At 43.4% G+C, this 26,101-nt stretch overlaps 2 protein-coding genes across 2 annotated transcripts in view; one reads left to right on the forward strand and one right to left on the reverse strand.

Moving 5' to 3' along the window:
- Window positions 1–6,106: 6,106 nt before the first annotated feature.
- Window positions 6,107–7,254, forward strand: LOC147887395 (triacylglycerol lipase OBL1-like). Its single transcript, XM_087394302.1, has 2 exons — window positions 6,107–6,646; window positions 7,003–7,254. The coding sequence occupies exons 1-2, from the start codon at window positions 6,107–6,109 to the stop codon at window positions 7,252–7,254; spliced, it is 792 nt and encodes a 263-aa protein (XP_087250428.1).
- A 45-nt stretch (window positions 7,255–7,299) lies between these two features.
- Window positions 7,300–26,101, reverse strand: part of LOC147887396 (pentatricopeptide repeat-containing protein At3g57430, chloroplastic-like) — a 29,117-nt gene continuing 10,315 nt past the window's right edge. Inside the window, exon 4 of the mRNA XM_087394303.1 lies at window positions 7,300–7,405. Within this exon, the coding sequence (XP_087250429.1) occupies window positions 7,300–7,405 (106 nt within the window). The remainder of the gene's footprint in view (window positions 7,406–26,101) is intronic.

Here is a 26,101-nt window from a genome sequence, read left to right on the forward strand (position 1 = left end):
GAGATCCCAATTCTTCCCTAATGAAAGGCTTTCAAAGGTATTGTAGCAATTTTCAAGAGATTAAAGGTGGCCTCAAGGGGGTTTACTAGGCATTATCATCATATAACTCCTATTATAGGAGTATTATCATGTGAGGATTTAGGTGATTTTTTATATTTACTGTATGTGTAGCAAGGCTCATAGCCTAAGCACAAGTACTATCCCATTGAGTATGATTATTAGACTCTTTTTTTAATCATTACATAGCTCCATATTAACTTGTCACTCTTAACAGCAGTGAGTCATGGAAAACGACAATGAGTCATGAGTTGCCGTTTGCAACACGTTATCTAGATTTTTTCTACTCCTAAATTTGAATCAATTTTACAATATTTTGGAGACATTAAAGAGAACTAATTTCATAACTTTTGCAAACTAAGTTCATAACTTTTGAACTTTTTTTTAAAATGTACATATTGCCAGTTTAAAAGTGGGGTTTTTTTTGCTTTTCATGTCAAACAAAAAATAAATTAAAAAACCCACTCAATGACTAGGTCCTATATTTTAAGTGCTACTATTAATTCATGCATGACTATGTAATGCATAATACATCCTTTACTTAGAGTTATAAAAATATGCCTTATTTTCTATAATAAATTTAGGAATTTCATCTCAATCATTGTAGTTCATCCCAATAATTGAATTAGAGCATATTTTTTATGTTAATATAAATAAATAAATGGAGTCCATGCTCATAGAAGAGGTTTATAGTCCTTTGGTAGTTTCCCCCCTAGATTTGCGGAGGGCTTGTGCATGGGGCCGACTCCAAATCTCTATCCGAGATGTAAAGGTGAATTCAGATGAGGATGCTCCCGGATCCTTCGTCCCAAAAACATAGATGAACTTAATTTACACTTTCCCTCTTTTGCAGCATCCTTTGAGGAGCACCCGTTAACATCACTGAAATGGAAGGGAATAAGCGTGAAATTTGCTTGTCCTCCATTTTTGCAACCTTGCAACCAACCACAAGCTCCACTTGCACCTTCATTTTCACAAGATTGTAGCTTCGCGAGTTTGGAGCTTCACGATTTTTGGTTCTCATGTGGCTTCCTATTTTACAGGCCAAAACTTCTCAAGCCTTGAACATTTTGTGGGATTTTATTTTATTTTGTCCCTAGAAGATGAATATTTTTGGCCTACCTTTGGAAGGGTATAGGTAAGGTTATTGGCTTTCCAAAGGTAAAATAGGTATTTTTTAGATATTTCTTTTTATTTTAAGGTGATTGGTCCAAGTATGCTTCTTGTAAGAGGCTTTAATGTATGCATTTAATGACTTTGTCCTCTTTGGCCTGCCCCCCCTCTCTCTCTCTCTCTTCTTCTCTCTCCCCTCTCCCCTTTCTCTTCTTCTTTTTAGGCAATAGCATTGTGAGATCAAAGGAAATACTTCTTTCTCCTGGAGCCACGTGTCATCATTTTCCATTTCAAAATATTAAATCCATATTTTTCTTGAATGGAAAGAAAATGCATCTTCATCAAATCATATGATCCATCCCCTTTTGTTCATGTCACTCGATTTCGTTCATCTCACCCCAGCCTTCCAAATCTCCCTCTCTTTGTCCATAGCCACTCCCCCACCCATTTCCTTCCCTCCATGACCTTTCGAAATGGACAGAAAGGGTTCACAAAGGAAGGATATGAACAGAAGGAATGCATGGCAATCGAGGAAACAGTTGAGAAATCTGGGGAAGCCATCATGGTGTTGGAAAGCACTAAGGCCAACCTAAAAGATCAAGCATCAGAAGGAGAGGATGACAAAGTTCGCTTAATTTAGGCAAAGAAGATGATGAAGCTTCTCCCGGAGCCTCAAAAGAAGTTGCGGATGGCCTTGATATCATTGCCGTTGGTCAGGATCTCATCTAAGAAGTAGCTGTTGCAGAATATCCAAAGAATGGAGGGCAACTTTCACGAGAAGCAACCTATGAGGTTGCTAATTTTTTTATGGATTCGATGGACGTGGATGAATTAGAGTTTGACGATGTCTCTTGGTGAGCCAGGGCGAAAAGACTTATTGCAGCCTTCTAGCACTCACCTTGGTTGTTTCTAATTCCCTTGGTCTTCTTCCTCCCTCTCTAGTAAACAATCCTATCTCCTCCATTTGGTGTGTAAGCAAGTACCATCAACTAGCTCTGGCGCTTCTCCATGGCATGGATGGTCTTTGGAATACCAAGCTGACTTTCGTGCCTTATCTTCGAGCAGATATCCGACTCATCATACTTACAGCACATGGATTTTTTCAATCCATGAAGGAATGCTCAGGTGAAGCAAGGTCGGATGGGGTTCAATTTTCAACGATTTTTCATCAATCTTATTGAATGGTGTAGATCACTTCTTCACGAGGATGAAAACTCTCATACTGGAGAGAGGCATGGTGAAGATATCTAATTTAATTGGATTCACGTGCATGACTTTCAAGAGGAGTGGAGCATGCTTGCATTTCCAGATTGGGAATTGGAACTGCTGCATGAATATATGATCTCGAGACTGCGAACAAGTTTGTCCTAGATGCTATGCCGGAGAGTTGACAAAGGACATACTCGAGAATTTCTCCCTCTTATGCGACTCCCCATAGGTAAAGGACGTTTTATCAGATTTGATGAAATGGGAAATTGAGGAATTGGGATACATGAGTTTGCAAGAGTCTGCCAATTGTTTCCCAGAATTTTAGAGAAGTTGGATGGAAATGCCAGATGAAACACCTGTGGAAAACAATGATGGCAGGCTTGATCACACTCCTGAAGCCAAAAGAGTTAATGGTGTTTATTGTGATGATCAACAATTTGCGGAATGCACGAGTCTCTCAGAAGTGTTTGTTGTGTTGATCAACAATTTGCGGAATGCACGAGTCTCCTGAAGCCCAAAGAGTTGACAGTGTTTGTTTACAATGTTTGTTGCGATGACAGGCTTGATCATTTGGCATGTGCTCTTGAAGCCCAAAGAGTTGATAGTGTTTGTTGTGATGATCAACAATTTGCAGAATGCACGAGTCTCCCGAAAGAACATCTTGAGAGGGAGACAACTCATAAGAACATACAAAAAAGGAAGCCTTAAAGACATCTAAGATATTGCTCAGATTTCTATAGGTGACACGCTAGAACAAAGTCCCTTGCTCTCAGAAGGTGCACAGTTTGATGATAATGCAGTTTAGTTTCCTTCACTGAGTACTACACAAGAAGGTTTTTCCAATTCACCAAGCTTGGATCTACTTGAGGATGCAAGGGAGCTTGCCAAGATAGAGACTTGTGAGAATATTAGAGAATTTGAAACTGAGTTGCTTAACCAGGGACTATCCCACGGAGAGGAGATTGTTAGCATTGTGATGCAAATAACACTCTCTCTAAGCAAAAAATACTCCTTAGCCACAATTGTTTCCACTATTGTAATTGCGGGTTTCATGCTAGTCCTGATCAGTTACATGCAATCTGAATGATGTAGCCAACTTCACAACTGTAAGAGTGCAGTTTTTGACAAAAAACTACCCATAGGGGCAAGAAAGCAAAGTGGATAAACTGCAACAATCCAGGCAGCCCGTTGTACTAGTGATTATGATCGAGGAACTAAATGATAGATATGCTTCAGTGTTGCAATCTCTTGAGCCAAACTTCATGGTTGAGGAGCCTTGTTGTTGCAAGGGAGGACGAAGAACTGATCAAAATCCCTCTCTCTATCTCCATAGACTCTCCCTATGGTAGTTCCAATACTTCCTAGTGAGTCTGTGCTTGCGTATATCTTCCTCATGGAGCGACTTCAAGATGCTGCCTCCAATTTTACACTTGGAAGATAAGCATGGAAGGTTGTGCTTATCAATCTTGTCACCAATTTTTACCATGCCATCCTTGAATTAGTGAATTGCGAGTTATTTTGGACTTTGATCTAGAAGAACATAATTAAAGTAGGTACTTCTACTTCTGCATAAAAGAACGTAACATGTTCTTTTTCTGAAAGTTAATATAAGAAGCGAATTCTCTCTTCACATACCAAATTCTCATTGAATTTGCATTCTCATGTAATATGAGAAGCAAATTATCTCTTCACATAGCGTATTGTCTTTCAATTTGCTTCTCAAACTCACATTTAGAAAAAGGAAATATGATTGTAATCGAGTTTTTTCTCATGGCAATTCATTATTAATTTCTAAAAAAATGCTCTCAATACATTTTGAAAATACAATATTGTGTCAATATAAATTAACACGGGTTCTTTCATAAAGTTAAGATTAACAATGTCATTACTAGAATCAGATATCCCACCATATGATCTAAATGCAAAGTGCTATGTGCCAAATGCAAAGTGCTATTTACCAAATTCAAATTGCTATCTTCTAAAGGCAAATTGATATTAACCCAAGGAAGGGTACATTCTTTGGTCTTATAATTTTTGGAGAGGAAGTGTGCCATCTCTCCCCCACACAAATGTGGTTATGTGCTAACTGCAAAGTACTATGTGCCAAATGCAAAGTGCTATGTGCCAAATTCAAATTGCTATGTGCTAAATTCAAATTGGTCTTTGCTAAATGCAAATCAATATGAACCCAAGGAAGGGCACGTTCCTTGGTCTTATAATTTTTGGAGAGGAAGTGTGCCAACTCTCCCCCCATACAAATTTGTGGTTATGTGCTAAATGCAAAGTCCTATGTGCCGAATGCAAAGCGTTATGTGCCAAATTCAAAATGCTATGTCCTAAATTCAGATTGCTCTATAACGAATGCAAATTGAAATGAATCCAACTCTAAATGCATGTCGTTATGTGCTAAATGCAAAGTGGAATGTGAAGTGCTATGTGTAGATCCAAAGTGCTATTAACCAAACTGTTCTTGAAAATCTAATTACAAAATTCAAATAAAAGTCAAGATAGCTACTTTCGCGGATCTAATTTCTCTCCTTTCTTACTCCTTTCTCTCTCTCTCTCTAGGCAAGCCTCCCCTGCCCTCTCTCTCTCTCTCTCTCTCTCTCTCTCTCTTCTTCTTCTTCTTCTCTCTAGGCAAGCCCCCTCTCTCTCTCTCTCTCTCTCTCCCCCACATGAATTCATCTTGTTGACTTTTGGACCATTTGCATTTACTACTCTTTGTACACTCTTTCCTTTTCATGCCTCCAATTTTATGCTCTCTTAAGCATTTCACTCACCAAGAGGCAGGCCTAATGAATGATATAATTCACCTCGTTTTTTGTGGGTGATCTAGACGATGGGTTGGAGGGTCGTTGGAAGACACCCAAATTTAGGAAGTAGTTGCCCATCACAACTGATAAGGTCTACCATGCACATAGCCTTAACTCCAAATTTAGGCTATTGTCCTCACATCGTGTGTTGCCTCTGGGAGGAGGCTACCCATGCATGACGCTTCCTCATCCTTTGCTTTCAAGCTTTCTTTTATAAGTAGATCTCACGGCTTTTGTATATATGCAGAAATCGTTTACAACTCTCTCATCGACTCCTCTCTTTTGCTAAACAATAATGGATACTCAGCATCCTCAATCCTTCCTGTTCACCTTGTTCGATGCCTCTCGCCCTTGGTCTCACCTCCTCCTTGCCCTTTCGCCCTTCCATTCCTTGTCTCGCTTTGTTGTCTCCAGTCCCCCGCACCTCCAACATGAGGTTGACAGGAGTTGGCAGGCAAGATTTTCCTATGCCATCTTGTGCCTTCTGCATACTATCGCTTGGCCATTGCAGAAGCTCGGACAATCGCTGCAGTGGGTTCTCAATTTCCTCTCATGGAATGGAGGTTTTATCAGCACTCTTGTCAAGGTTGCACTTTGCAGGGGTCCTCTCTCTCTCTCTCTCTCTCTCTCTCTCTCTCTTTTCCTTTCCTCCTCCTCTCTGATCATTTCCTCCTGCGGAGACATGCGGAATCGTTAATATTTTATATGTATTTGACACAACACAGTATAAGTGTTTACAAGGTACTCCAAACTAGGAACCTCTGTGAGCCAGAACTTTCTTTTGGTATGGGCCGAGCACCGATAAGGCTGAAGATGCGGAAGTAGTCTTCGTTGCATTCAGGGGGACCGAGCCCTTTGATGCGAACGATTGGAGCACGGACTTGGATTTCGCATGGTTCGAACTGGCTCCCGAAATGGGGAAACTCCACGTCGGTTTCCTGGAGGCACTTGGGTTGGTTAGCAGGAACAATCCAGAGTCATTCCATCGATTCAGAATGAATTGCCAGAAGATTATGGGAAAAACTAAAACCACGACAGGCCTCACATCGGCCAATGCTGTTGCTGCCAAGGTCCTGGCCTTTGACGCCATTAGCGAGGATGTGGGCGACGTCCTCGAGAAAAATCCAAAGGCAAAGCTCTATTTTACAGGACACAGTCTCGGGGGTGCACTTGCGGCTCTATTTGCAGCGGTGCTGATCTATAAGAACCGAGACGAGAAACAAGAAAACATTGTAAAGAAGCTCACCGCGATTCACACTTTCGGGCAGCCTCGGGTGGGTGACCTTAAATTCGCTCAATTTATGGATGGAAACCTGGAAATTCTGAAGCTTGGGTACTACAGGATCATCTACTGCAACGACGTCGTGCCTAGGGTTCCATTTGACGATAGGGTGTTCGGATTCAAGCACTTTGGCAAGCGATGTTACTACTTCGATAGTTGCTACAGAGAGCAGGTTCGAGTTGACAATCACTTCTATGATGCACAATCGATATTCGCAAAAAAAAAAACACAATTAAGTCTACCGAGAATGTCGTGCCTTTCCAGTCAAGTTTACGTCAACCGTAACAATATATATTTTTTGGTCCGATTTCTAACCTAAATGTGGCCCAATGAAGACCGTTATCAAGATGCCATTGGAATGTTCTTGAATCAAGTTTACGTCCACCTGGTCTATAAACGCTCCTATGTTTCAATCTTGTTGATCTGTTCTTGTATATTACGTTCCCTACAATCGAATCGGCATCTGTTTAATTTTGGTGGATACCCATCTTCCTAACGCATGTGCAACGCTGCTGTGTATATTTGCAGACTTTTCGTAATGCCGAGGAGCCAAATAAGAACTTCTTCTCACCTTTGTTCATCTTGGCGATGCGGATGAATGCGGTGTGGGAGCTGCTGCAAGGATTGCTTCTAGGATGGCTATATGGGGAAGCATACCAGGAAGCGAGCTCGATGCTGATGATGCGCTTGATGGGGCTGATGATGCCTGGGATCTCAGCTCATCTTCCACCTAATTACGTAAATGCAGTGCGGTTGGGGCCGGCGATTCTTCCCGATTAGTGACGGAAATACGATTCCGAAGCTCATTTTCCATGGGTACGTCCATTAGTGTCGGAAATAATCTGGTTCCACAAGCCATATCTGCACTTTCTGCAGCATTTCTTTGTTGTATAAACCACTTTCATCTTTATCTCTTGCAGTCAATTTCTGTCTGGTTCCACAACCACAACAACACAAAGCAACCATAGACGCGCTTGGTAGACGCGCAAAATAGCGGGCGCGTCTATAGGCGTCGTTTTAGTAGAGAAATTACGGGCGCGTCTATTAGCGCGGCTAAATGTGCGTCTCTTTGCGCGTTAATCCCCGCGTTTATTTGCGCGTTAGGCAAAAGAAAATATGGGCCCGTCTACCATCCCATTTATTAGCGCGCTTATTTACGCGGGTATTAGCGCGTTTATTTGCGCGTTTACACTGAGAATTAGACGCGCATTTAGACGCGTAAATAGACGCGCTCCAGAGAATACAGAAAGTGAGATTTTGGTGTACATCATTGCTTTCCAAACATTGCCCATGATTACCAAAGCACATAATTTTTTGCAAGCCCACATATACAAGAATTAAAGGAAATGAGGAGAATGAGACAATATGTAAAATAGTTTTGCTAATATCAATTGTGGGGCTACGGTTCAATCTCATCCTCAATGAGATCAACCCTTGCCAAACTATCTACTTCAAAATCCAAACAAGTGTTTAGATCTACAAATACATTCAACCCACTATTACTTGTGCCACTCATGTGCTCATCGAAATCAAGATCTCCAATGGTAGGCTCGTCTTCACGAGTAATGCCGGCCTCAATATCTATATCTCCTATCTCATGATCATCCTCCTCTCTTGTATCACGGTCATCATCACGTCCATGGCCATGATCATCCTCCATATGCTCCATATTAGTAAATGTACTATACATCACTTTGGAACGTGGCATAATAGGTATGACATGCCACCACCTATTATTATCCACCATTGGTTGATAGACAACCTAATTCAAACACAAATAGAATCATGTTACTTTTCTTGCATCAAATATTTAAAAGCGAGTATTTTTATGTGTGTGCACAGTACCTGTTCACATTGTTGCGGTAGTATTAGTGTGTCCTTCCTACTTTGCCAAAACTTTGTGGAGTCAATAGTTACAAAGCCACTTGCATGGCGTTTGATTGTTGCATTAGGGCCTCTTTCCACCACGTCCTTAAACCACTTTACATTGAAAACATACACAAAGAAGTGTCGAAAGTCAAGCATAATGATATCTTGGATTATGCCACAATAATCATCCATGACTCCATTGGCTCCCTCAAAGCTAGCAATGATGCCGCAATCTTGTGTGTTTCTCTTATCATCAATTCGTTGTGTTCGAAAATGCTTTCCCTCACACCATATAGCATTGAACATAGTGCACTACACCAAGAAAAAATCAATTAAATAAGCAATCTAAATTATAAAAAGCTCCTAACTTATACATAACATTCTATATACCGACCTTGCTCATGCATCCCCTAGCATACTCCCATTCTTCCATTGTGATATGCATCCCCTCGTCTTTCTCTGCTTTCTCCATTTCATCAAGTAGCCAATCCACATGAATATCCTTTGGAAGTGCTCTTAGACGCTGAGGGTATGGCACACGAGATCCGTGGTGTGTACGAAAGAGTGTCCTTTCTTCTTGTCTTCTTGCCTTTGCATCCTCGTATCTTGTCACCCATCTTTTCATCACATCACTATTAAGCACGCAAACGAGGTTGATACTATTACGCAACTCCGTGTCTATTACTTTGTTGCGTCCTTTTCCGTGAGGCACAATAGAGGTCATCCTTAGGTCTTCATCATCTCTCCATAGTCGTGGGAGAGAGCTATCCACATCAACAAGAAACTCAGAAATATATACAAGTGACTCTTGTACCAACCAACCCTCGGCCATGCTACCTTCGGGTCTTGCATTTTGTCTCACGAAGCCCTTCAAGGTCTTCATGAAGCGCTCGAGGAAGAACAACCATCGTGCATGTATAGTACCGCATATAGCAATCTCATCCACCAAATGTACTATGAGATGTAGTTGGCTTGTGAGAATAGAACGTGGAAATGTCTCCTCCACTAGACAAACTGCCTCCACCGACATAACTCGAGCATTCTCAAGCGTGGTGGGATCTATTTCCTTTGAGCTCACATACCTCACAAGCTCGCCCATCTTGTAAATACAATCTTTCACGTCCTTTGATGCACTACGTGAAATGCTAGTAGGTAGTATGAACTGAACACGCGAGGAGGTGGTTGATTAGATGCTTATAGCTATTCACTCACAAATTTGAAAGGAAAAAGATATTATGCATATAAAATACTTACTTGGAGCATCTTGTGCCAATCATGAGATTTCAAGCCATATAATTGCTCTACACCTCTTTTCTTGCTCTTTGTAAAGGCTCCCTTCAAACACCTCATGCATCCAGTGGGAGTACGAATTGTAGTAATAGCGCGCTTCACCGTCGCCATCTCTAGCTTTGATAACATCCACGGTGCCCGAGGTAAAAAAACACGCCCATTTGGTCTCTCTTGAGGCCAAGCTTCACGCATCCTTCCTGTGGTACGTAGATCCTCCCTTATGCCTGCCGAATCTCGTGTCCCATTCAAATGCTCCCAAATGGTAGATGCCACATTCTTGAAGATATGCATGGGATCGAGCAGGTGATTGATCTTGAGGTGGGACCAATATGGTAAACGATAAAAGATGGAGTATCTAAACAAAATATGGTGTTAGCGTGCAATCCTCACTTTCAACCAATATAGCCAATCTTTACTTCCAGCCAATAGTTACAAATCCTTACCGGCTCATGCCAAGTGGTGGAGGAGTCGTGGAACCGTCCCAAATTCTCATCCAATCTCCCGCGGTGAGTGATTGTGGGAGGACTTCATTCCAAGGGGCAACATATCTAGGATGATCAGGTGGGAGAAATCGATGGTGATTCTCATAGATGACCTTATTTAATGCGTCTGCCCGTGAGGCAACTAGCGAAGGACCACAAACAGGACATGCATGGTAACCCGATGTAGTGAGACCTGAAACAATAGATGCAATTAAGAGTGGAAGGTGGGTTTAGGGTGCCACATCCTTGCCTATTCATAATTAAAATTGCAATGCTTACCTGAACACTCGCCATAGCCTGGGAAGTCATGCATCGTCCACATCAAGACTGCTTTGCAGTTGAAGTCTCGTGACGAGGGAGGCCTGCTCACATCATGCACCTCGATACCTCTCCAAAGTATCTCTAGCTCATCAATCAAAGGCTCCAAATAAACATCAGGGTTTTTGACTTTATGCTTCCCTGGAATTAGAAGGGACAGCATGACATGTCCTTTCTTAATAGCCATAGAGGGTGGAAGATTGTAATTCACCAATACCACTGGCCATACACTGTAAGACGTGCTTTTGAGACCAAATGGGTTCACACCGTCCATACCCAATCCAAGTCTCAAGCTCCTAGGTTCTTCCTTGAAGCTTGGCCATGTGTCTTCAATATGCTTCCACGCAGGAGAGTCCGCAGGAGTTCTCCACTTGCCATCGGTTGATCGATGGGAGGAATGCCATGACATGAGCTCTGCAATAGATTTGCACTTGAACATATGTTGGATGCGAGGGATTATGGGAAAATGTCGCAATACCTTACGAGGCACGTCCAAGGTTTTGAGATCTGCTCTATATCTTTCCTCTCCACAAGTAGGACACTCTCTTGCATCCTTATGTAGTCCACGAAACAAAACGCAATCGTTGACACATGCATGGATGCGCTTGTAATCTAATCCTCCAAGAGAGGTCACATGTTGCCTTGCCATATCTCTTGAGGTCGGTAATTTATTCTCCCTTGGAAGCATTTTACACAATAGCCTGCACGTGAAGACCATAAATGAGGAAAAGCATTCGAGTAATTGACCCACGCGCATAATTCACCATGTTTGCAAAATCGACTTTAAAGCTTACTTGAGTAATGCATTCAAACTTGCATTGCTCCATCCATAGATGGTTTGCAAGTTTAGTAACTCAAGGGAGGCACGTAGAACAGAGAATGTGCACCCCTCAAACAGTGGAGTCGATGCTGCGGTAAAAAGATCATCCTGCTCCATGCTATTATCCCTCCCTTGATGGACATATAAATCCCGCACCATATCATCAAACACCTCCTCCTCTACGGCTTCATGAGGTAATGGTGGAGGGCTACTATCACCATCACTCCATGCATCCGTAACGGTCCCTCCTGAAGATCCCACCTCATATCGCCGACGCTTCGCTTCCTCACGACGGGCATAGGGTAACATGTGCGGGTGTGGCACTGCATCCTGTATCAAATTAAAACGGGATCATTATAACTCAAACATATGAACACCCATAGATATCTCAATCAACCTTAACTTACAAATCCTTACCCTGTTTACTATCACATCCCATTCTCCATACTTTGAGATATGATTGAGCGTAATCCTGCGTGCACGATACATGTTTCCTCTACATCGATCACACAGACATTTGATTTTTTGCTGAAACCACATTTCGCGATGGTGGATACGGAGGGATTCATCCTCACTGGAGCTGCTTGTTGAAGATGGAGACATCCTACAAACAAACAACCCACCAAATTTGCTCTTCTTCAAATGCTTAACTTAAAAAACTCTGTGTTGCGTCTATCTTCGCGTCTATCGTCGCGTCTAATTCCGCGTCTAAATACCCGTCTACTCTGTTTATTTAGACGCGCCTTTAGACGCGCTAATAGACGCGCCTACTCTGTGTATTCAGACACGAATATAGACGCGCTAATAGACGCGACTATACCCGCGAATATAGACGCAACACAGAGTTTTTTAAACATGCTTTTCGGCGCGCCGCTCGCTTTGCTTTTCTTTTAACTTCGCGAGCGGCTTTCCTTCTTCTTTATTAACACTTCTATAGATTCGAAGCTCCCATACACAGTTCCAAGCTTTCACTCAAGACAAAAGAGCCGTACATACACAGCTTGCTTCCAAGCCTAAAGAAGAGGAGGAGTACGAACAAGGAGAAGACACATTTGGATCCAAATGGGCAAGGTTATCTTGGTTTATGCCTCTACACATTCTTGCTTCTTTATTTCAGAATATACATATGCATAGAACAAAAACTATGCGATACTGCAAGCATGTAGATGAAAATGCTCTTGAAGATTTACTTGGGATGAATTGGGGAACCAGGTCAGGCGACCAAAAGGGTGATGTGTTTCAATGTCATGCATGTGAAGACAATGTGGTTATTAGATACCATTTATCATGCCAAATGTTGTATTTAGCTTTTTAGTACAGGCGCTAGAAGAAAACAAATGGCCGGTGGCTTCCCCTAGACTCTAATGATGAAGACAATATGGGGTAAAGTTTGTCTATTGATGTTGAAGAGGGAGATGTCAAGAATGTGAATGTCACATCGCAATGGACTCTAAGGGATGTGCGAGAACACCTATTGGTCATGGAGGACGTCATGTCAGAGTCCTTTTGCTTTACCTTAAATGGTGGTAAGATCAGCCGCCATGTGGAGAAGTGCATGCATAGTGCCAATTTCATTCCTCTTGTAGCTTTGAAGATTGCTGACAATGTGTTTGACTAGTGTAGCATTTAATTTTTTGTCTGTCAAGTCCCAGTTATTGCTTCAAAAGATGATGAGCAATTAAATTAAAATGTTATTTCTTTTAATGTTTTCTCCTTTCAGTTCATGGTAAATGTTTTTCAAAAAATTTGGGGATTTTATGATTAATTTTAATTTTTAGGATTTTGATATATATTAAGCGGTGAGAGCCCTTTTTACATCACATTCTCACTTTCACATTTAGAGAGCCATAGAAACTCCTGTCCTCAGAAGTTACTCCCTCCATCAATTGCTATTTACCATGGATTCAGCTAGAACTGCATTCAATGACTTCATCTCACGAACTGCATTTGCAAATCGTGAGATGAGGAAGAGCTATTTTTAGTGTTTGATAGGACTTTAGATGTCCTAGGCACATATATGCGAGCCAAGGATGACTTCTCAAATCTCATCCTTTACATGCAAGATAATTTCTCAAATTTTGCGTATACACTTGACCACTCTTCAAAGAGATAGGTTCCCATAGATTACATAAAGTATACATTCGTAGAGGAACCCAAGTTTGTAAAGCGCTTGGCCCACTTTTGTGACAACCTTACAGACGAAGGGTTTAGGAAAGTCGAAGTTCAAGACATCCTAAACGCGCGGATCACAAGAAATACAGGCACCAAATTCCATTCATGGGAGATGACATTCATCTTCCTTCTCCAAGAAGGAAATTTAGAGGAAGAAGCCTCATCGTCTAGCACCCCCTCTAGTAGAACTGCTGATTTGGTCGCCCCTAGACTAGACTCGGACATCTACATGGACGAGAGTCTTAACGATCTAATAGAGGAGATGGAAGCAGCTCAAGCATTGAGCTTACTTTAAGAGCCCCTAGTAGAGCAAGAATCTGCATCGGAAACCACTGACCCAGACTTCGAATGATGGTCCTTGTTCCCCCTCATCATCGATGGAGAAGAGGATTACCAGAATTTGAGCGACTGCGTTCGAGCGAGGTGATAGTTCGAGCGAGGACTTTCATAAAATTGACATTCTAGTGTGATGATTTATGTTCAAAAAGTAGCATGCATTGCTTACTTTTACAGTTGTTGTACTACCCATGATATTATGAGGAATCAATCGCCTTACATACAAACAACAATTTTTGAAAAATGTTTTGCAATGTTTTTGGAAGGGGCAAGGAAGAAGGATGGGTCAAAGAAAGGGGTTAGAGTATGTGTTTTTACTTGGCCAGCACTAGGACGTTTTTTCAAATTCTGATATCCTGTGCTTCCACATGGCACAATATACACCCTTAGATTTTTTAAATTCTGAAATCCCAAAAGCTTTGAACGCTTTTGAAAAGCTGCGTAAAAAGCCAAGGCAAAACCTTTAAATATAGGCGAAACATAAAAAAACATTGTAATTTCAAGTGTGTTGCTGTTTGTTCATCATCACCATCAGGTTTGCTTCTACTTCCTTACTTGCCTTCAACTCATTTATTAGATCATCAATCATTGTTTGTGCTTGGATTCAAAGTAGCCAATCGTTAACTCTCACCTTCCTTTGATCAGTTTCAGTGCCATTACCTTCAACGACTCCACGCGGTGAACCTGCTTCACTTTCTTTCTAAACAGGCCACCTCCTCGCCACGGACGTCAACAGCTGCTCTTCCATACATCTACGGGGTCCAGGCCATCGTATGTTTGCTTCTCTAGCTCACACCGTCAAACACCAAAGTAGCTCTATGAGCGAGTACTTCTCATAAGAACAGTTCGACTCTCAAATCGTTTGTGAAGCGTCGGGCATTTTTCGACAAACTTACTCAAACTATCTGTATGATTCTCATAATGCTGAAAGAGAGAGTACGCCTGCTTTTGCCACTGAAGCACCTTTTTCTAGCCTTATTTTTACATTGTTCCGCCATATTTATGGTTTCTCCTGCCATTGCCAACGTCACAATGGCAGCTCTATGCCCAAAGACTAATCCATGCAATCGAGCGATCTACTTGACGGAACTTCTCATCAACGTAATCAAGGCAGCTCTGGATCGAAGGGAAGTGCTCCAACACAATTTCATGTGTAGATCTTGTTATTCTAGCGTACCTTTAGCAAACAAACTTCTGTAACAAATAAGCCTCATTCCCCAGGAAAATTAGCTGTAGCAATCCTAAGCTCGGCTTCGACGCAGTAGGAGCAAAAACTTCATCGCAGTTTGTGAAACATCGAGGTTTGATAACAGCAGTGCTGTAGAAGAGAATTCAAGTCCTACCAAGAGCCAAACGCGTCGGAAGATCAAATAAGAAACGAAAAGCCAGACCGGCGGTGATAAATTAGGAAATAAGAAGAAGGAAGAAGCCCTGATCCCCATGGATTGGAGCAATTTCACCTCCATTGTTGGATCTTGTCTAAATGGAAGAAGAGGGCTAAGAGCGAGGTGAATGTAGGGAAGGAAGAGGGGAAAGGAAGGAAGGAAAAGCAAGGAGGGGGAAGGGAGTACCTGAAGGGAAGGGGTGCGATGCCGATGATGAGAGTGGAGATGGAGCTGAGAAGATAGCTATGGCGATTGATGGCGGATGGAACGCACTGGCCGGGGACATGGGCTAACCCGATCAAAGATCATGGGATATACATTCGGCTTCAGCACTTTATTCACCCAGTTCATTCCGTAAAATTGTAACTACAACTGCTCGAAGATGTGTGAAGATGATTACCTTGATGGTTTGAACATCTTTGATCATTGGATTGTGTATAGCTTTTGTGCTTGAATTTATCATCTTTAGGAAATTGCATATATGCTAACCAACATATCCAAACATGCAGAACATGAGGAATGCATATTGACTAATCATGATTGTTTTTCAGATTCCAAGATTCCAGCAAAGAAATAGGCGACTTCTCGTCGAGCTGTGGACGTCACAAAGGATACTCCACGTAAGTAGAATGTACGGTCATTTCAATTCTGAAATGTTTCTGCATCGTCTGTTGCTCTGGTCCGCATTAATGCGCTACACCTCCAACACTGGAGGTGACTATTCGAAACGGGGGGATGGCACGTTCCCCTATGATATATAATTTTTGGAGAGATATGTGCCGGCTCTCCACCATACATTACGTATGGTTTTTTTTTTTTTACACCTCATCTTGAGCACGCACACTTCTTCGCACATTCTGTTTCTGCAAGGGAACATTACATTTGCTTGGTTCGACCAACATACTAATCATGTCTGCAACACTTCTATTTTCGAGATGTTTGCAGCCTCCAAACAAGTGTCTTCTCCTAAAGGTACGCACAACAAAATGTATTTGCTTGATTCAAGTTATTTTATCAATTCTTTCACCTTCTAAAGATAGAGGTTCAGTCCATTTTGTTTTTCTTGTTGCGTTTAGACAAAAACACGTGAGTGAAATTGTAGCAAAGTTTCGGATGGTTTTTATTATTAATCCCTGTAGGTGTTTAAACCCGAACATAAGACATCGATTCATGTCACGATGTAGAAATGACCACCGGAAACTCCTTCGAACATGACCATTCGTCAACGCTTAGAGCAGCCAGAGGTCGAGCTATTCAACTTGATATAACATCAAGAAAGATGTCCTTGAGGCCAGCTACGTCATCGTGGTTGACCATCGCAGATAGATACAAGCAATGGGTTAGTAATTGCGCGGCTATTTTCTCTAGCCTTCAAATCTGCGGTGTCTGTGGCATAACCACGCTACTGTCTGCAAACCAAAGGATCATTTCTTTGCAAGGCATAGGCATCTCGAGCCACAGCGCCGCACTCGGAAACATGATACTTTTGGATGCCTGCGAGAATATGGGCATGCAAGTGACTTACTGGAAATGCCAAAGCTGCACACGAGATGCCCAACGGAGCAGATACATTATGCGATTGATGCCACAGTACTCTCGGCAGTTGCTTAAAACAAACCACCTCCACACGCAACTGCTAAGCATCATAGATGTATCCATTTCAGTTACCACGACTGCAAATGCGATTGCTCGTGGCACACGATCGAAGGTCACTTCTAGACAATCCTCTGATATCTTGGCGAAACGTCCCACTAAGCTCGGCTCAAGAAATCGTGACGAATGAGCTGTCAGGTGTGCTCGCATACAACATCGAGAACAATCCAATATTGCGCAAGTACAATTCTTTAGCAGAGTGTGCGGGCATCAAGATGGGTATGTGCATCTTGAGTCCTCAAACCATTGCTGGTATCTTGGAACTACACGATGAGACAGCTCCCTTCGAGTTAATGTCAATAGCGGAATCTCAGCCTGAGCTCCTGCTTTTGCAAAACATGGTGGACCCCGCAAACCGTCGCGCCTTTGATGCAAGGGACAAGCATGAGTTTGTCTCCATACAGCTACGGGGTACAGAAATGCTTTCAGAGAGGGTCGCTTCATTCCACGTCGATGGAGTAGCAGCAGCTGGCAGTGCGTGCGTTGACATAATCATGGAGTCAGCAGTGTTCCCCTTCCTGTTCCCTTTCGGACGGGGCTACTATGATGGCTGCATACAGTTCAGCAACTATGTGAAAATGAGAATATGCACCTTATTCTCTATCTACACGCTCTACAAGTCGTACTTGTTGATCATGTTCCAGTTAAAACAGGCAGTGATGATTGCCAATTCAAGCAACTCTACATGCTTGCAACGAGACATCGACCAGTATAGGAAAGCCAACCCTGCCACGACCGATGAAGATGCAATGAGACACGTGCTTCGCTACAGCATGCCATCAACAATGCCAGGGTCCCCATCGTGGCATCGATGGCAACTGAAGGACCTCATAACGATGGTCGATGCTTGGGGCCTCCCAGATTTCTTTCTGACATTCACTGCAGACGAGGTCACCGATACACGGTGGCAAGAAATTAATGTGATCGAGAGCATTGCAACACATTATAATGCGCAATTCACTTGGAAGGACTGTCCTGTTGAATGCGTGGCACTTTTCCACGCACGCTTCCACATGTTCATGCGCAAGCATTTGCTTTCATCCGATGGTCTGCTTGGCCGAATACAACACCATGTCGTTCGTTATGAGATACAAAACAGGGGCTCCCTACACGCCCATGTCATATTGTGGGTCCACCATGATGACCGTCAGTGAATTGCAAATGAGATTGCAGCTTACGTCCCCAGGGACGAGGCCCTGGATCCTCGAAACACAAGGCTACGAGAACTAGTTCTCAGGAAGCAGTTGCACGTATCCAGGAAAGCGTGCTACGTCGGACCGTCACACCACAGTTGCAAGCACGGCTTCCCTTTCGCAACACAGCCAGAATATGAACCCATCCTCGACCCTCTGACGCAACGTTGGTTGTATTACCGGCCGGGACATGAGCACCGAAACGTCGTCCCTTACCACCCTTCCGTGTTATTGTTGTGGGGTGCACACATGAACATACAGTGGGTGACAAACTCTTCAATCTCTCACTACCTCCTCAAGTACGCGATGAAATCTGAACCAATGGGCAAATTGAACATCCGTTCAGAAGACACCTCGCGTTTGGGGTTGCAACATCTCGACGAAGTAAAGCTGAAACTCATCGCCGTGAGCCTCCTATCAAAACCAACCTCTCCAACAGAGGCCGCGCTAAACTGCATGCAGATACCAACAATCACAATGAGTGAGACCGTTCACTATGTCGACTCCTCGCCACCATCTCTAAGACAACGCATCGTCTCGCGAAACAACAACGTCACCCTGCACCCGGTTGACATATACTGCAAGAGACCGAGCGTCATCGAGGATAGCACGTTCTACGATTACCATAGGCAATATGTGGTCCGAAAGCCCAAGGAAACGCAACGTGGAGCGGTCGGTGTTGACCTCTTCGGCAACAGGATCGCAAAATGTGAGCAAGTAGTCAGATTCACTAACTACCACCCTGGACATCAACCAGAGGAATGAAACGGAGCTCATATCACCTGCCAACACAGCTGGATCCTACTTTGTCGAATGCCAAATGCGCAGCCTCATATTGAGCAACGAGGACCTCGAGATGTATGTGACCGAATACACGCAAAGGAACTTGCTAGCGACTGACCACACGGACCAGTTGATCAATATGATATTGCAAAAGGTTGCGATCATCCGAGACTGCCCGATGGAAGCGCCTAACATCGACCAGCAAACCGTCGAAGGGCCAACACGCGCGAGGATGTTGGAAAAAATGGTCGAGTTTCGCACCGTCGCCAATGCCGCATTGACAGTAGACCAACAAAGAGTCTTTGAAAGCCTGGCTTCAACAAGCTCGGGGCTGCACGTTGTGTGTGGAGCACCAGGTAGCGGCAAAAGCTTCTTGATACGGTACTATGTTTCGCATCTGGTAGCGCAAAACAAAACGGCAATACTCTGTGCATCAACAGGGGCGGCTGCGATGCAGCTGAGCGGGATTGCAACCACTGTATACTACCAATTCAAGATCCCTGTGCGCAGTAGTCAGTACCCATTGAACATCCATGAGATGGATGAGCGACACCTCGCAATCAAGGAAGCCAACGCGATCATCATTGACGAGATGTCCATGCTAACAAGGATGACTTTCGATCTCGTGGTAAGACAAATCGTCAATGTCACTAATGGCACATTGCATGAGCCATTCAGACACAAAATGCTCATAATTTTTGGTGACCTGGCGCAATTACCGCCAGTCTGCAAACACCGCGAGGATCTCTGCGAGCCGTGCCACATCACGTCCTCTGCACACTGGGCTGCAGCGAAAATGTACCACATGCAATTCTCGGTGCGACATGCACGAGACATGCCGTTCCTGGCATTCTTGCATACCATAAGACTCAGGACGCCCACAACTGACGAGATTTCCGACTGTTTGGGGCAGTGCATTGTCGACAAGGAAGGTGCATGCCACTTCATCGATGCCACGCACAGAGTCGATGTCGCTACCTTCAACGATGAGCTTGTGGAGAAATTCAACACTCCCGAGATGATTGTGCATGTTCAAATACACAGTAACGCCGCGAGCGAACCAGCTCTCAAAGAATGGTTGGAGGACAAAAGCTTCAACGAGATAGGAAAAATTTGCGTGGGGGCGAAGGCAATGATAACGGAAAACATCGACCTCGCAATAGGTGCCGCAAATGGAGCAATGTGCAAAATCAAGAGCATCAATGCAACTAGAAGGGGAGAAATCAACGGTATCACTATCGTCATGGACACAACAGCGGCCGTGCTCACATTACGACGCTCGAAGCATCAACGAAAGGCAATAAATGGAAAATGGTTCCACAAGTCCACATTTCCACTAACCCTAGCATACGCTATCACGGGACACAAATCCCAAGGCGCAACCATATCCAACAAAGCGCTACTCATATTTCGAGGAGTGTTTGCCCCTGGCCTAGCATACGTGATGTTGTCCAGAGTGACTGAGAGAACGAGGCTGCGCATACTACATTGCCCACATCCAGACATATTCAGACCAATTCCACGAGAGTTCTCACAGCCGAAAACACAACCATGCGCATAAAGGTATTCACTACCAGAGATTGAAAAAGGCACAAGCAAGTCATGAATATGTTACGTCAAACATGCGTGCAAGGAAAATGGTTTTAATATCTTGTCCGTTGTCAAGAACAGGTTCAGAGAATCAGAAAGCTCGGGACATTGCAGCATAAGACATGGACGCAGACAAGGTAAATTCCACCAGCATGAAAGAATCTTTTTTTCTTGAAGATTTAAAAAGACGGCTCATTTGAAAAGACGGTGTAATAAGTCGTGCCTGCAAGCAGCTATTTGAGCTATACAAAAGCAACGCGAAGGCAACAAAACCTCCACTAGCAAAGAGGAGGTTCTTTCTAACCACAAAGCAATTCCGGCTAGCAAACAATGCAGGAGAACATCAGGGAGCTTACATCAACGGCTTCAACACGTATGCGGAACTACGCGACTTCATTGACAACTGCAATAGGCGTTTGCCAGCTAAAAGAGAGCCGGGAGGCTTGAGATTCGCAAATGGTGCGTAATGCTTCCGAAAATTAAAAAAAACCGCAACAATTGAGAAAAAGAATTAACGAGTTGCAAGAACAACAAACTCATCATGGATTGCACTTCTCCTGCAGGACTCCTCAAAGAGATCCTTGTCGAGCTTGACATTGAGTTCGATGAGACCGATAGGATGATGGAAAGTTTGGAGGGGCAGAAGCTACTAGACACGAAGACGAAAGGGATCACAGCGTATGCGTGCGAGCTGCTGCATTATGGGTACAACGTATCCTTGGAGTTGCTGAGGGACACGACGCGCGATCAAGCAACGGCTATACTCGAACAATTCATGGAACAATTTGGAGGGACGCACGACGCGACGCACCCGGTGACGACAATGGAGAAGCTTACGTATATTTTGGACAGGGACTTATACGAGGAGCGCTTCGGTAGTGGAAACGATCCTTTCACGCCAACAGAGAAAAACCAGGGCAAGTAAATAAATGCATTCTATTATGGACCTCAAACGGAAAAAAAAAGACCGAAAACCTCGATGACTAACGTAATTGTCAATGTTTACGCAGGTACGACATTGAAAGACGCGAGCCTCCAGATGAAGGAGGAGCCTCCACTGAAGCGCCCGCGCAAGGGAATCGCGCGAGCCTCGTCGTCTACTGCATCACGTGCGAGCCCAACAACAGAAAATACATAGGGAGCACGACGGACCTGCCGCGGAGGATCAAACAGCACAATAAAAAACCACCGGCGAAAATGAAAGAGGACTTGCAGCGTTACAAGCCCTTCGAAGAAAATTTCGAAATCAAAGTTTTGGAAACAACAGACACTGTAGACAAAGCACGAAATTTAGAGCAGTACTACATAAGGAGCCACAACACAACAGGTCCATTAGGTTACAACACGCTCGAGGGCCATCCGGCTAGAGCGCGGAAGTACTATTTCCTAAAGCGTAGGAACATAATTTGACCCAAAAAATAAACATTTGTGCCTTCGAAAAAAGGGATCCAATGAAGTTGCAAATGGTGTTGGAACTTTTGTCGTACATGCAATGCAGCTTTGGGTTTGGATATTTCCTGTCACAGTTGCATGCTTTTGGCTCAATTTGGTTTTGATTTATTATTTATACATTTCTGAAATACATCTCCCCGTTGTTCGCTTGAAGTGGAATGACAATAGATTTGCTTACAGTGCAAAGAATATGAATTTGTCTTCCTCTGAAAAAAAGAAAAACTACGTTTTACTGTCGACATGAACGACATCAAGTGCAAGCAGGACTGGATGATAACGAAATCTCTAGAAAAGGTTGCATGCAATTGAACATCAATCTTCTGCATCATTTCTGACAACGTCACTCATGTGAACCTCAACAAGATAGCAAAAGAGAGAAGTATTCATCAAGAGCCCAGCTGGCCAAGCACTCTAGTTCTTGTGAAATTTCCATTTTCAAGGCAAAAGATAATGGGAGGAGGAGCCTCCCAAGAGGCCGCGATATCGCGGCCTCTTGGGAGGCTCCTCCTCCCATTATCTTTTGCCTTGAAAATGGAAATTTCACAAGAACTAGAGTGCTTGGCCAGCTGGGCTCTTGATGAATACTTCTCTCTTTTGCTATCTTGTTGAGGTTCACATGAGTGACGTTGTCAAAAATGATGCACTTGGGAGGCTCCTTCTGCCAATTTTATTTGGGCCATAACTTGGTCAATCAAACTCCAAATATGGTCATGTTTGTAGTCAAAACGATCGAAATGATATGAATGAATCCATTTATTATGTTAGAATGTCTAAATTCTACAACTTTAAAAAGTTTGTACTTATCTTTGTTTTATTAGGGCTAAACCTTATCAAACTCTTATATTTTCTTAAATTTTTCTCATATAGAGTTCGGGTCCTTGGTTCTCTTCCTCCCTCCCACAAGTATATACATGGTCATGGACATATGAAGGTGATCCATATTTTGTTAGCATCATGGTCAGAAGGTGATCAATAATTTATTAGCTCCATAGTTTAAACATTTTATTCATGTTATCATTTTGTGTACAAAATGGATCATATCATATGGGTAGCATAAAAATCGATGAGCTACATAGTACAAATAGTTTTTTGTGAAGGATTTTTATAGGAGGAGCTTCTATATCATGGATGGGACTATTTTTGTTTGTATGTAAGTCCACAAAATAAAGAAACCCGTTCAACTCACGTGCTACCTTACATAATTTTGAGTGACTACCTTGAGGTGTAGACATTGCAACATTTTCCCTTTTGTATCTATTGAATGATTTCTAACTTGCATGGATTTATTATTTATCAAATAATAGGTTTTCTCTTTGTATGTTGCCAATAAGTTTTCATTTGGTATTCATTGAATCATTGCTGACTTGTATGGACTTATCAGTTATATCCAATAGTAGGTTTTATCTTTGTATGTTGCCAAGAATCATACGAAAAATAAGTAAGAACAACCATTTCTAGTAAAAAACTATTGCTACTATAGGTTCAGAAAAAGTTCATCACAAGCATCGCTCGAACTCTGGGCTTGCTCGAACGCAGTCGCTCGATGTTTTGACTTACTCGATGGAGAAGAGTACGTATTCCTCCATGACATACAGATTATTTTTGGACTATGAGAGGATGAGGCACTCGGAGTCCTATCGGGGCTTGATGTTGACACAAGTGTCAAAGATCCCGGGGTTTTAGGTACCGAAGACCAGACAATGGAAGACTTTCTCTTGACAGTGCTACTTTCAATGAGGGATGCAGACATGTTCGTATACGATGCACAACCCTCTCATGAAAAAGCTTCCACCTCCAACACAGGTCAGGAGAAAGCGTCCACCTCCCAAATGGAACATCACATAGCACCTGGTTCCATCAACATTGCAAATGAGGAAGGGATAGAAGCCAACGATGATGTAGTGGTAAGTTCAAACAATATTTTTTATTTTGATGTTCTTTCAGTATAATTTGTTTTGTCGGTCTTCTAATGTTTGTTGAATTGTTGCAGGATGCATTTGAGCTTGATGAATTCTCATCTCGATGGGGTAATGTTCATAGCGCATTTGGGCAAGATCATTCTTTGGCCCATTACCTTGGCAAAGTCACAAAGCATATCGTGGTCTTTTACAGCAAATTTTCTCCTCGAGGTCCTTCAGAGTTGCTAAAGTGCAAGGCATTGTCGCGCACTATCGGATACTCCAACATTACTCAGAATGCCGACAAAGTCATTTTGGTACGCCGCTTGGCTGCTATCAATGCCTTTGGATCGAACATTCATGGCAGGGCATTAGGAGAGGAGGATGTTAGTGCTGTTGCAGCTAGATTTATATCTAGGGGATTCCAAGACCCCTATTCTCGATGTAATCAAACTGGCCAAGAAGAAAGATAGCCTGTGAGGCCTTTTGTATATATAAACATATATTTAAATGGATATTTCAATGGATACATGACTACATGTCTTTATTATTTGTTTTAAGTTATCATTGCTCGTCATGAATTCCATTGTATTTTGTTTAAGTCATCGATGATATATTTTATCCATCATTTTAATTGTGTTAATTTAATACATTTCTAGCCAATTTAGTATCATTTTCACCAATTCTTATCAAAATTTCATTTCTGTCAAATCCTGAAGGAATTTCACTGTCGCGCAGAAGGGAAAAGTGTCCAACACATTGCCAAGATCCCAAAAGGCCCAAAACCCCCCACGGCACAAATTTGGGCATTCTGGCAAGTCCTCGCCAAGACCCCAGAAAGCCCAAAACCCGCCACGGCGCGAATTTGGGCATTCTGGACTTGCCAAAATGCCCAAATTTGCACCGTGATGGGTTCTGGGCTTTCTGGGTTCCTGGCGATGTGCCGGACACTTTTCCCTTCTGTGCGATGGTGAAATTCCTTCAAGATTTGACAGAATTCAAAACTTACATTAAAATGATCAGTTACTACAGTCATAGAAATGGAAAATACACAACAATACGATAGTGTAGAGAATGTCGATATATTTTATTAAAAAAGATCGACCCTTGGGCCTTAGATACAAGGTAGTGCCTTCAAGGGCAGGGGGTGGTCTAAGTGCTAAGAGTGGGCTGCAAGAGAATCTAGGGCTTCAAAAATGGGTCACTCTATAGCCACTTCGCCAGAGCCATGTCCTTGTCCATGATTGTGACGTGCTTTGCATGGATGGCACACAAGTTGGCATCCTCGAACAGAGCGGTGGTCACTTGCTCTGCAGCCTCCTGGAGCACCCCCATAGCTCATGTGCTAAATCACACGTCGTCCTTGTATCCCTGTGCTATCTCCCGTACCACACATTGGAAGGGAGCACGCAAGATTAGGTTGTCGGTGGTCTTCTGCATTTGCCTGATCTCCCTTAGGGCCTGCGCTCCTGGCTTTGCTTTGTACAGCTTCCTGACTCTTGGTGGAGGCTTTACAAGTACCCGAACATGATCCCACAGTCTCATGTCTACCTTGAATTTATTCCGCTTCTCTTGTCTGCGTTGATCCTCCTCCGAGTCCTCTCACGGATGTCTTGAGCTTTGTCCTTCTTTGGGATGGGGCTTCCTCGGCGTCTGCTTTACCCTCTTCATGGGCACAGGGATCATCTCTACGATGGGCTGTATCACCGGGAGAGGAAAGATGGTGATCTTCCTGGTAGTCTGTTGGTCCTCAGGAAGCCTCTCTATGTCCAGGAAGTTATTGAACACATTTTGTTCGATCGCGAGAGGGTTCTCATGGGGAGGGGAGGGCCGAGGGGAAGGCTGAGGAGAAGGCTGAGGGGAAGGTTGAGGGGAAGGCTGAGGGGAAGGTCGAGGGTCAGGCTGAGGCTAAGACTGAGGGGAAGGCTAAGGGTTAGACTGAGGCAGAGACTGAGGGGAAGGCTGAGGCTGAGGGGTAGGCTGAGGGGAAGGCTGGGGGGAAGGCTAAGGGGAAGGATCATGCTCTTGGGGCTGAGGAGTGGGCTCAGGAGACTGCGGAGTGGGCTAACAGGACTTGGGAGGAGGAGAAGGCTCACGAGACTGGCGAGTGGGCTCACGAGACTTGGGGGAGGGCTCACAAGAGTCCTGGAGACCTCATGAGAGTTGGGGGAGGGCTCACGAGAGTCGAGGGAGGCACCACTGGATCCGGATAGGTTCATGTGTGTAGATGCCATGGAGGTGGTGGAGCTAGAGGAGAAAGGGTGGAGGCGGCGTCTAGTGGGTCTAGCAGTGTTCTTCACTCTTGCCATTGAATAATGAGAGTTAGGGTTTTTTTCAACATTTTATATGGGCCCATCATGTTTTGACATCCCTTTTAATTACATTT

Source organism: Dipteris shenzhenensis, chromosome 23 (assembly GCF_047967505.1).
Source record: "Dipteris shenzhenensis isolate YYH24624 ecotype China chromosome 23, Dip_SZ_1.0, whole genome shotgun sequence".
Lineage (NCBI taxonomy): Eukaryota > Viridiplantae > Streptophyta > Polypodiopsida > Gleicheniales > Dipteridaceae > Dipteris > Dipteris shenzhenensis.